Source organism: Perognathus longimembris, chromosome 10 (genome assembly GCF_023159225.1).
Source record: "Perognathus longimembris pacificus isolate PPM17 chromosome 10, ASM2315922v1, whole genome shotgun sequence".
Taxonomy (NCBI): domain Eukaryota; kingdom Metazoa; phylum Chordata; class Mammalia; order Rodentia; family Heteromyidae; genus Perognathus; species Perognathus longimembris.
The window spans coordinates 1,958,628-1,970,890 of record NC_063170.1 but is presented as its reverse complement, the minus strand read 5'-3'; the positions used below and the strand labels follow the sequence as shown (position 1 = coordinate 1,970,890).

The 12,263-nt window shown below is 65.6% G+C and overlaps 2 protein-coding genes across 2 annotated transcripts; one reads left to right on the top strand and one right to left on the bottom strand.

Moving 5' to 3' along the window:
- The first annotated feature begins 2,699 nt into the window (after nt 1-2,699).
- Foxl1 (forkhead box L1) lies at nt 2,700-3,849 on the top strand. The gene is given in 2 exon segments (XM_048354997.1): nt 2,700-3,509; nt 3,511-3,849. Coding segments are annotated over 2 exon segments (1,065 nt in total). The 5' UTR covers nt 2,700-2,753; the 3' UTR covers nt 3,820-3,849.
- A 3,801-nt stretch (nt 3,850-7,650) lies between these two features.
- LOC125358377 (basic proline-rich protein-like) lies at nt 7,651-8,779 on the bottom strand. The gene is made up of 2 exons (XM_048355462.1): nt 8,541-8,779; nt 7,651-8,098 (listed from the first exon to the last, which is right to left on the bottom strand). The coding sequence occupies exons 1-2, from the start codon at nt 8,777-8,779 to the stop codon at nt 7,651-7,653; spliced, it is 687 nt and encodes a 228-aa protein (XP_048211419.1).
- Nucleotides 8,780-12,263: the final 3,484 nt, after the last annotated feature.

The window sequence follows — 12,263 nt, the reverse complement described above, 5'->3', positions numbered from 1 at the left end:
GAATCCCGAGTCAGTTAACTCCTGAGCCCCCGTTTCCTGGTTGGCCCGGGGGGGGGGGGGGCGACTACCAAGGTCCACCGAGAGCTGCGGGTGAGGGGGAAAGCGGGGACCCCCGCGCGCGCACGCGCCCCGCGAGCTCCGTCCGTGCTGCTCCCCCGGGCTCTTGGGTGGTGGGGAGATGAGCGGGCCGGGTCCCCCCTCTTTCCACCCACTCTTCTCGACGCGGTGGCGGGCGCCCACGCGTGGGGTGAGCACGCCGGTCACCTCTCCGTCCCCCGACCTCCTGGTGTGCGGGGGCTTCCGGGACGGGGCGGCTCCCTCCTCCGCGAGGACCCCCGTTTCTGCTCCGGCAGAGGCGGAGACATCCCAGCGCCCCCCACCCCGGCTGGGAAACGCCCGTCACCAGGTCCCGGCCGAGGGCCCGCCTTTGTGAAGGCGTGGGGGGCCGGTGGGGACCCCGGGGTCCGGCCCCGCCCGGGCCCCCCTCCGCGTCCCCGCGTCCCGCCGGCCCCGCGGCCTGGGCTGCGCGGCTTCCGCACGGGGGCGCCTCGGCTTTGGGCCTCGGGGCCGCGCACTCCCCGGAAACGCGGGCGACCCCCTCCCGCCCCGGGCCGGCGGGGCCTCCACGCGCCCCCCGCCCCCCGCCGCGGGCGCCCGCCCACCAGCCCGGCGAGCCTCCGCCCCCCTCGCCGGCCGGGCCCGAGGTGTTTTGGGCCCGCGGAGGGGAGCCCCGGCCTCGGGGGGCGGCTCGCTGGGTTCGCCCGGGCGCAGAGGCCCGCGGTGGACCCCCGGTTGTCCTTTAGCAAGCGGGCGCCGGGAAGGCCGCGCCGGGCGGCGGGGGGGCTCGGGGCTGGGGGCGGGGAGGCCGCGCGCGGGCCAGGACGGGCGGGGCCCAGGTGCGGGCGCCCGGGCGGGGAGCGGCGGGGACCCGCCGGGGACCCGGAGGGAGGGAGCCGGACGCCGCGCCCCCTGGGCGGAGCAGACCGACGCCCCGCCCCCAGGACCGGCGGCCCGCCCACAGCCCCGGGGGCGTCCCGGCTCCGCGCCGGGGCCCGCAGCGCCCGAACCGGTTTGTCCTCCCCGTGGTGACCGACTTCCTTTTTTGGCATTTGGAACTCAGGCGCTCCGCAGGTCTACCCCGCGCCCCGCGCCCCCCGCTGCTCCTCCGGGTCTCGGCGGAGCGGAGCGGGGTGGGGGAGTGGGGGGTGGGGGGAAGGGGATAGCCCCTATTCCCGACTGGGACGCGGCCCCGCCCTTCCCGCGTCCAGAGGCTCCCTGGGCGCTGACAACTAGGCCCCCACTCGGCCCCCAGACCGTCTCTCGGGGCAGCAGCAGCAGGACACCCCCCCCCCCCCCCCCGCATTGAATGTCTCCACCTGCCACTCACGTGTGCGCCCCCCGCAGCCCTCGCCCGCCCTTCTCTGGGCGTCCTCCCTGAACTCACTCCACCAAACGCCCAAGCCACTTTCCGCGTTTCCTTTACAAGACGCTGCAGAGGCCACCACCGGGGACGGGCCACGCCGCGCGCCCACCCCCGAGCGCCCCGGGAACCCGCATCCCTCCAGATGCCCAACTCCGGGCGCGACGTGGCGCGGCGTCCCGTGCGCTGCTGGGCGGGCGGGCGGGCACGCAGCCTTCCCACGGGCCTTCGTGTAAGCACGGCCAGCTGCGCGCACTTGTGAGGTTGTTACGGCCCCCTCCCTGCTGTAAACAGGAAAGCACAGAATATAAAGCAAGAGACCGGCGTGCACAAATCCCCCCCCCACCCCCGCCAGCAGCCGCTTCCCCTTTTATGGCCATGGCTGCGGGCGACCCAGCCGCTTCCCGAAGCCCGCGGTGCGCCCCCGACTCTCCAAAGGGGGTCGTCGTCAAACCCTCCGCGGAGTCCAAGGCCAGGTGCCTTCCCTCCCCCGAGGCCGGCTCCCGGGAGCCCGGGGCCCCCGGGTCCCCAGGCGACCCGGCCCAAGGAGCGGGGGCCCACCGGCCTCCCGTGACTTGGGTGTCTCCCGGGAGGCGGGTCCCTTTCTCACCAGGACCCCCACCCCCACCCCCAGGATTTTACGGGACACCACTCTCTCCACATCTCCTTTCGGGCCCCAGAGAAAGAAAAGACCTTTTGTGGGCGGCGGCTGCGGGGTCTGGGGATCCCGCCCTCCCCGCCCCCACCTCCGTGCCCCCCTCCCGGCCGGGCAGACCCCGAGCGAGCGAGCCACCCGTCCACTTCCTGCTCCGCCGACGGCGGCTCCCAGCGTGGAGGGGTGGACGTGATATTTCAAACATCAGATCAGTGCGTTTATATATTGGGTGCCCGGAAATTTTTCCAAATAAACACAGCTTGATTCAACTTGGGTGGGCGGACTTATCAACAGACTAAGTCTATAAACAAATGAAGGAATAGCCCCCGGCACCCATTGGTCGGTATCCTCGAGACACGTGGAGGGAAACGCTACGAGTTTTTCAGCAATGAAATTTTAATTAATGTGGGTGGGCCGAGAGCGCAACGACTGTTTATCATAGACAATTTATTTTCCAGCGCTAAGTCAACATATAATAGCAAACTTACAACAATTATTTAACATTTCGAGAGCCATGAGGCAGGGGCAGAGCGCGCGGCGGCCCCGGAGAGCGGCGGAGCGGAGCGCGGGCGCGCGGCGGGCTCCCCGGGCGGGCCGCGGCGGCGCGGGGCGCAGCCCCTGAGCGGCCCGGAGGGCTGCGCGGCGCGGCGGGGCGCGGGGCGCGGGCTCTCGCTCGCCATGAGCCACCTCTTGGGCGCCCGGCTGCCGGCGCTGGCCGCGTCGTCGCCCCTGCTCTACCTGTACGGCCCCGAGCGGGCCGGGCTGCCCCTGGCCTTCGCGCCCGCGGCGGCCCCGGGCCGGGCGGAGCCCCCGCAGAAGCCGCCCTACAGCTACATCGCGCTCATCGCCATGGCGATCCAGGACGCGCCCGGGCAGCGGGTCACGCTGAACGGCATCTACCAGTTCATCATGGACCGCTTCCCCTTCTACCACGACAACCGGCAGGGCTGGCAGAACAGCATCCGCCACAACCTCTCGCTCAACGAGTGCTTCGTCAAGGTGCCGCGCGAGAAGGGCCGGCCGGGCAAGGGCAGCTACTGGACGCTCGACCCGCGCTGCGCCGACATGTTCGAGAACGGCAACTACCGGCGCCGGAAGAGGAAGCCCCGGCCGGGCCCCGGGGCCCCGGAGGCCAAGCGGCTCCGCGCCGAGCCGCCCGAGCGCGCGCCGGGTGCGGAGGAGGAGGAGGAGGGGGCGCCGCGGGCGGCGGCGGGCGGCACCGCGGGGCTCCCGGGCCCCGCCGCCCCCAGGCACGACTGCGCGGCGGCGGCGGCGCGCCCCCGGCCCCTCCCGGGAGGCCCCGCCCGCCCGACGCCCCTCCGCTGGCCGGGCCCCGAGCCTGGGGCGGAGGGTGCGGGCGACGCCGGGCCCGGTGCGGCGGCCGGGGAGATCCACCCGCCCGCGCGTCCGGCCGCTGGCCCGACGTCCCCCTCCGCGCCCCGACTCCCGCAGCGCCCCCAAGGGCTGCGACAAGTCCACGAGCTTCAGCATCGACAGCATCCTGTCCGGGAGGCAGCGCCCGAAGCCGGCGGGACGCGTGGACGGCCCGGAGGGCGCCAAGCCCGCATCGGCGGGCGCGCCGGGTGCCGCCTCGCTCCTGGCCGCCGGCGCCGGCCTCCCGCCGCCCTTCAACGCCTCCCTGATGCTCGACCCGCACGTGCAGGGCGGCTTCTACCAGCTGGGGATCCCGTTCCTCTCCTACTTCCCGCTGCAAATCCCCAGCGCCCTGCTGCATTTCCAGTGAAGCCCGAGCCAGCGGCCGCTGGGCTCCGTCCTGCCCGCGGAGTCCCCACCGCTGCCGGCCAAGGCCGAGGACGCCCTGGCTCTAAAGCCACCTTTGCCTGGGCTGAGCTGTGAGCTGGGGGCAGCGTCACCAAGCTCAGGTGGGCGCGTTGGCCGGCCTCTTCCCACCCGCCCACCCACCGACCGGGACCCGGAGTGGCCACCGCGGCCTCAGGCACACCACGACCCTGCAGACAGGACGCGCGGACACCATTTCCACCTGGACCTATGGTCTGACGACTTGGGCTCTGTGGACAGCTGCGTGTGTGGGTCAGGCCTTGACTGTGGGCCTGGAGAGTGGGTGGTCACAGCGGGTCTGTCCCGGAAGCCGGGTCGGTGGGGGGAGGGGGTAGCAGTGACACCTGTCATTCTCCAGGATAGGTAGGGCCTGGTTAAGGCGGAAGCTTGAAGAACGCTGGAGAGCTGCAACACTTTTATTTTATATGGGGAGATTCCCTCTGGATTTCCCTGGAGACAGCATGAGACCCTTACTCTGTTCTCTGCCGTAACACTTACTCTTGTGCTGTGCCGCTTAGCCGCTTCTAGCAGGGGGTACCTCCGTCACACAGCACTTTGTCATTTTATGGCAGCGCTTTCACCAGAAGCCGTGGAGTCCGACCCCTTTCTCCTTGAGGGGATCCCAAGATTTCCGAGGTGGAAGGAAGGTGTGCATGGGGGGAGCGTGCTTACATGGTGTCTCGCCTTCTGAGGTCTAGCCTTGGTTTTTACTGCATGCTCCTGAACCGTGTGGTGGAGGGTGACATCTAATAGGAGAAGTTGGCAGGTGGAGACCTGGGGTGACGCCGGGAAAAGCAGGGTCCCTGGCCGGCATTGGTGGTGGGTGCCTGGCCAGGTGGGGAAAGATGGAGGCCGGCGGGGCTCCCTCAGACATCCCCAGCCCCCGCCCAGCTCCACCAGGCAAGCCCGAGGCGGACCCGGAATAAACCCCTTAGAGAGGTGCCTGGAGTCGGGCGCCGGGGCTGGCGCCCCTCATCCTAGCTGCTCTGGAGGCTGAGATCTGAGGATCGTGGTTTGAAGCCAGCCTGGGCGGGCAGGTTCGTGAGACTCATTTCCACGTAACCAGCAGAATGCCAGAAACGGATCTGTGGCTCGAGCAGTAGAGCACTCGCCGTGAGCAAGAACCAACCAAACAACAGATGCCCGAGGACAGCAAACATCCAGGCCTTGAGTTCAAAGCCCCTGGACCAGTGTGCACACACACGTGCCCATGCACACACAGTGTCTGGAAGTCTGGTGTGCGGCAGCAAGGAAGGAAGGAGAGGACGCTGAGGCTGAGGGAACCGCGCGGTCCAGCTCCCGGCCTGGAAGCGGGCTCTCCGGACGGAAGGTGGGGTCTCGGGCTCTGAATCTTGATCGTCTGGACCCCCAGGGAACTTTTCTGTTATCTGGTGGTGTAGGAAAGGCACCCAAGGTCATGACTTCTTGTGGGCAGGCTGAGGAGGGGCTTCAGAAGAACTTGAAAAACGCCCCCTCAGACTTGCACAAGATGGCCGTGAACTGAGGGGCGGTGTGCGGGAGGGGCGCTGGCCGGCCTGGTCACCCCACAACCGCAGACGCAGCGCACTGGCTGTGACAGCCACACGGAGCCGGGCGCTCAGGACCCTCAGTGGGCTCGGGGAGGGGGTTCTGCCCGGGTGATGAGAGGCCTGGAGAGCTGTGGAGGGTGGGGGGACTGCTCCCCGCCTGCCCCCCCCCCCCCCCGCACCAGGTGAGGCCGGGGCTCGCGGAGGCGAACTTAAGACGCAGCAGAAGGGCTGTCAAGGGGTCTTGTGTTATCCCAAACTCCCAGCCTCCGGAATACAAGTTGTTTTTTCATTAACCTCTCAGTGCCGGGTTCAGCGGATTACTGAGGGGTAAACAAACAGTGTACTGGGAAGGAGGACAGCAGGCCCGGCCTGGGGAGCCGCCAGCAGCTCCGGCTTCCGAGGCGGTGAGGGGTGCTGCAGAGGGGACCCTGCCGGCACCTCTGGATTTGGGGAGACGATGACAAGTCCTGCCATATCGGATGTTTTTAATCCCCCCTTTTTTTGTCTTCAATATGCTGTCCTATGTGCTTTAGTTAATTTGTGACAACTTTTTTTTCCTGAAGAATCAAAAACTTTACAAAAATTGCTGTTTTTGAGAAGATGGCATTTTACAGTAATAATAAATTTTCCAAAAAAAGCACTATAAAAGTGTTTATGGGCCTAGAGAAAGTGGGGAGTAGGTGTGTGCTTGGTGAGAGACCGTCTCCAGGTTTGGCGACATGGAGAGCCGAGGACAGGGTGACAGACACCCTCTGCCTCCACACGGAGCACACAGACGGACGGACGGACAGACAGACAGACGTGGGCCTGGCGATGGCGCGCCGGGCTGAGCGTCCCTGATTGTCACAGGCTCCGAATGGGGCGTCAGGGAGACCCAGAGGGGGTTTCCACCCCGCTCAGACCACGTCCCCCTACCGTGAGCCAGGGGCGCGCGTGGCCTTCAGCCGCCGGCAGCGGCACCTCTCAGCGCCTCCGGGGACCCAGGGCCCCGTCGGTTTTCTGGGGTCCCCTCCCCCACAGACCACACAGCAACGGCAGGTGCTGAGGAACGGCGAGCAGGCCCACGCATCTGCAAGCAGGTGTGCACACATGTGCCTGCGTGTGGCTGTGCACGTGTCTATTAGTTCTGTGCACATGAATTCTCAGACAGTCACCCTCCTTGCACACGTGTGGGACTTGGGCCAAGGGCCCAGTCCTTTGGTGCTATTTGAAAGGTGTGGCTTCGCTCTGGAGTTTGCTACTGTCTTTTCTATGTAGCTTGGGCCGGGGATGGAGGAATCTTCAGGCACATCAACTTGGAAGGCTTCACCTCTGCTGCGCTGACCACCCACCCACCCACCCACCCCTCCCAGTCCTCGCCTCTTGTCCGGCTTTGAAGCGTTGCCGGCGGCTGTAGAAGCTAAGGGCCTGCTGGCTCCCCACTGTACCGTACCTGAGGGGTTCAAGCACATGGACAGATCTGTTTAGTTTTGTTCGGATCAAATGGTGCCTGTCTGGAAGGGAGGCCACGCGTGACCTCCCGAGTCGGGGCGGATGCCGGGTGGGTTCAGTTATCAGCCACGTCCGGTGGCCACGAGGGCTGGGCGTGGAGCCACCGGCCGCAGTCATGGGAGCAGTGGGGTCTGGGATGGACTGGGGCTGGGGTGGGGTGGCCAGGGGCTGGACGCTCAGGACGGCGTGCGAATTCCCGCCGGCTGGTCAGAGACAGGTGACGTGGGCTTGGAGTCGGAGCCCGGGGCTGCGGGGCTGCGGGGCTGGGGGGCTGCGGGGCTGGGGGGCTGCGGGACTGGGGGGCTGGGGGGACCCTCTGCCCACCGCAGCGGGGGGGGGGGTCGCTTTGTTTATTCATGCCCTGGGGAGGAGCAGAGATTTGGCCTCAGCCTCTTCTGTCAGGCCTGAGAATCGGGGTGGGGCAGGAAGTGGGAGCCCTCAGGGATGGTCAAAGGGCAGGAGGTGGGGGTGGCCCAGGTGCAGGAACCCCTCGGCCCCCCCCCCCCGCCTCCGGCAGGCGTGGAGAGGATGCCTTCACCAGTCCAGCTCGGCCTTGACCTGCGCTGACCCTGGCAAAGCCGCCTCCCTCTCGGGTCCCTTGGCTGCCGTCCCTTGTCCAGAGCAGCCGTGTCTGTCGCGGCCTCCGGGAGCTGTCCTGAGTGGCGCGCGGGGGTTTGTCGCCGGCACCTGCCTCGCTTTGAATCTCTAAACTAGGAGTGGTAAGCGAGGCTCCTGCCTCGGGTCACAGACGCAGATTAGCAGAGCCCTGCAGGGCGTGGACCCCGGCCCTCGCTGGCCGCGCTGGGCGATGTTCCTGGCCCACCCTCCGCGTGGGACAGACTGCTGCGGGTGGGCGGGAGTCTCCGTGGGGTGGGCAGCCTCTCCGCGGGGCGCAGCCTCACAGGCCGTCCAGCTCCAGGGCTGACGTCCGCGGTGGCTCCGCCCCGGCCAGCCCGGCACTCATTCCCCTCCTCTGCGCGGGCGTTTCGCCTCACAAATGGCCGGATCATCGCTGGAACAGAGAAGCACCTGCCGTGCACCGCAGGGATGGCGGCGGGGGGCTCCGGGGAGGCCGTGGCCAGCGATGGCGTGGCAGCGGGAGGGAAGCGTGTCCTCACTGTGCCGGGCAGCGCGGGGCCCCGTGGAGCCGGCCCGGGGCGGGCGGGCGGCCGCGCGTGGAGTGGAGGAGAGCCCCCGGGCCTCCTGGGAAGCGAGAGCGGTGGAGGGGCCGTTTCCCCGAAGCTCTCGCGTCCCGAGGCCGCCTTATAAAGCGTAAAGAGCATTTCTTTTAAATGCTGTGGCTAAATATAGCAGGGGCTTGGTCAGCGAGAACATTTTTAGAAAGCACATTACAAATCAGGAATGCTTTGCAGAAATAAATAAACTTTCCCACATTTTTGGACTTGGACTTGACTCTGTGGGCTCCATCTTGGGAGCACGGGGTGGGGTGGGGGGATGCGTAATTCAGAGCAGGCCCTGCCCAAGGCTGTCCCCGGTGCCCGGATGCGGGGTTCCGCATCCACGGGGGTCGTGGGACAGGGATGCGGCACGGGGGGGGACGCTGGGGGCAGAGGACACGCGTCGAGGAAGGCCGTGTGGTGGGCACGCCGGGAGGGCTCAGGGGACCGCCGACGGCCTTTCCTGCCTTGGCTGTTCGTCTGGGCCCCGCTGGCCCGTGGGGGGCCCGCTGGGTGGATTTCTGGAAGCTCCTCGGACAGTCCTGCAGCCAGTGGGGATGGCAGCACTGCAGCCAGTGGCGGCGCTCAGGTAGCAGCGGGGGAGGGGCCGCTTCCTGTCCTCGGTTGGCATGTGTGTGCCATTCCCAGGGGGCAGAGGGGCTCCTGGCACCTCCGCAGGGGGCCGGTCACCTTCATCCTTTACCATGCGGCGTCTCGCCCCCGTGGAATCCCCGTGGGAGGAGCTGCTTGCTCAAGAAACTGGTGATGTCTACAAGTGTGCTAGGACATAGCAAGCGGGGCGGGGGGGTTCCAGACAGAAAGCCGGGCGTCCTGCAGCCGCTTGGAACAGACCCGCCACTGAAACAGCAGGCCATGGCTGTCAAAGGCTCGGGGTGTGTCCCTGGGTACATAGACGTGCAGATGTATGCACACTCAGGGCGGAACCCAGGGTGAGTGCTAAGCAAGGGCTGTGCCACTGAGTCACACCAAGCCGTGTCCATGTGGGCTTTGAGTCACGGGTGCTATTCTCACGACCACCACCACCATCGCCGTCATCACCATTCTGTCCTTCATCACCACCAACATGGGCACTGCCGTAATCACCACCATCATCCCCTCCCCATCACCACCGTCATCACCACCACCATCCTCATCATCACCACCACCATCATCATCACTACCGTCATCACCACCATCATCATCACCATCACCACCATCATCACCACCATCATCACCACCATCATCACCACCATCACCGTCACCACCACCACCGTCATCACCACCATCACCACCACCATCACCACCATCACCACCACCACCATCACCACCATCATCACCACCATCACCGTCACCACCACCACCGTCATCACCACTATCACCACCACCATCACCATCACCACCATCATCATCACCACCACCATCACCACCATCATCATCATCACCATCACCACCACCGTCGTCATCACCACCACCATCACCACCATCACCACCACCACCACCACCATCACCACCATCACCACCATCACCACCACCATCATCACCACCACCATTACCACCATCATCATCATCACCATCACCACCACCGTCGTCATCACCACCACCATCACCACCATCACCACCACCACCACCACCATCACCACCATCACCACCATCACCACCACCATCATCACCACCACCATTACCACCATCATCACCATCATCACCACCATCATCACCACCATCACTGTCACCACCACCACCGTCATCACCACCATCACCACCATCATCACCACCATCACCGTCACCCACCACCACCGTCATCACCACCATCACCACCACCATCACCACCATCACCACCACCACCATCACCACCATCACCACCACCATCATCACCACCACCATCATCATCATCACCACCACTACCACCATCACCACCACCACACCATCACCACCATCACCACCACCACCACCATCACCACCACCATCACCACCATCACCACCACCACCACCGTCATCACCACCATCACCATCACCACCACCACCATCATCACCACCACCACCACCACCACCACCGTCATCACCACCATCACCATCATCACCACCACCATCATCACCACCACCACCATCACCACCACCGTCACCCCTCCTCCTCCTCCCACTACTCCTGAAAAGCGTGTTGACACTTCCTGTGCACACGAAGAGGACTGGCCACAAGGGCCTTTGTAAGTTACAGTCTCACTCTCGCTAATTAAAAATGACAGCTTGTCACTGGAAAGAAAGGGACAAACTAAAGAGATTTATGTATTTGGTGACTTCCTTTCCTTTGGTATAATTGTAGATTCACGGGGCAGGCACGGGACATGTACAGGGCCATTAAAAGGCTTGTGCTCCACAAGAATTTCCACGTGCACCTTCTCATTGAATTGGATCACGGTGGTGAGGCAGGGCCCCCCTCCCCCCCGCCCCCTCCCCCGTGCTGGGAGCTCTGGGGAAGGCAAAGCCGGTGTCATGTTGGCCACCTCCCTGCCCCTGGGGTCCAGCACCGCGCCTGCTCCTGGACAGGCCCAGCTTCCGGCGGCCGAGGGCTGGGAACCCGGCACGGGCGCCTCCCCTCCGGAAGCCGCTCCCCTGCCCTGCGCAGCGCCCCGGCCCTCTCTCCCCCCGCCCCGCGGGGGGGGGGCAGATGGTATCTTCGGATGGGTGGGTACACCTGGGGGGCAGTGGGAGCGGCCAGGCCTGGCAGCCCTGGGAGGGAGGGAGGGAGGGGTCCCCAGCAGGCGGCCATCCGGCGGGCTTCCTGCCTTCATGGCTGCTCCCTGCAATGGGTTCACAGGTGTGGCCCTCGTCCTCCGGGCGGGGGGGGGGGGGGCGGGATGGGGGGTTGGGTGCAGTGGCCACTGGGAAAGGGTCCTGAACTCACCCCAGGAGAACAGGCCAGCCCAGACTCCCACTGGCTGAGCTGGCTCCTTCCGCCCAGCCCTGCTTTCTCAGAGAGCGGAGGTCCCGGCCCCCGTCTGGCTAGTGAGACCCCCCACCGAGGGGCGGAGGGAGCAGGAGCCCCGGGCTGAAGTGATCTCAGGAAAGAGGAGCAAGTCCAGCCCCGGCGCCTGGCGCCCAGTGCTGACTGGGCTGGGAACACGGCACCCTGGGCCGTGGAGGAGGAAGCCTGCCGTCGTACCGCCCAGGGAACCCCGCTTCCCGTGGCCACCCCCCCACATTCCCAGGAGCCCTTGTTACGGCAGCCCGGGCCCCCAGGTCCGCCAGGGCGTCCCGTCTCCCCCTGGGTGGGAAGATGTTTGCCGGGCCTCCTTCGTGTGGGGTGTGGCCCCGGGGGGGCACGGGGGTAGCAAGGAGGTGGGCAGCGGGGGAGCTTAGGAAGCAAGACGAGCCCCCCCCCCCAAGCTGCTAGCTATCTTTGCCAGCCACCGAAACCGTCGAGCTCGAGGCCAGCGCGACGCAGGGGCCCTTGGGACGGAACCGCCCAGCCGTCGGGGGCTGCGTGCGGGGCAAAGCAGGAGGATCCCGAAACCTCAACCTCGCGGTCCCAGACGTGACCTCTGACCCCACGGCGGGGGGGTCCCAGCTAGGCCCCGGTCCCAGCCCACCCCGCTCTGCGTGGGGAACTACGCTTTGGGTCCGCGCAGTGTCTCAGCGCTTCCCAAGCCTCTGTTTGCACCAGCAAAGCGATATATAATGATAGTTGTTAAGCTAATTGCGTTTCTGTTTTTACGTCTGTAAGGATGAAGGCAAACTGTATGAAGCCCGTTGAAGGATTTCATGAGGCGAAGTGGGGAACGGCCCGGAATCCCAGCTGCTGCTACGATTCCCACCCCCCCACCCCCCCACAGAGGGTCATTTATAGCAGCTCATTCATCAATAAAATACTTCAAAAGGAATCTGTTCCCTCCTATAGGGAAGCCAAAGAAAACTCACAGAAAGACGACTCTGTTAGGAAACAAAGTGGAAGCAACCACAAGACGCTCGCTTGAGTCAAGTCCCCGTTTCCAGAAAATTCCACGTCACAAGAGGCATTGCTGGCAATGGGAACCCGTTGAAATGACTGGGTTCCCATTGGGCAGTGAAAACAAGCCGCTAAACACTTGTGTTTACATTGGCTTCGAAAGGGCTGCGGGGCCGGGGGGTGGGGTGGGGAGGGGGGGCTTTGGGGACTTTAAACATGTCAGAGACTCGAGATCTTGATGTAACAAAAC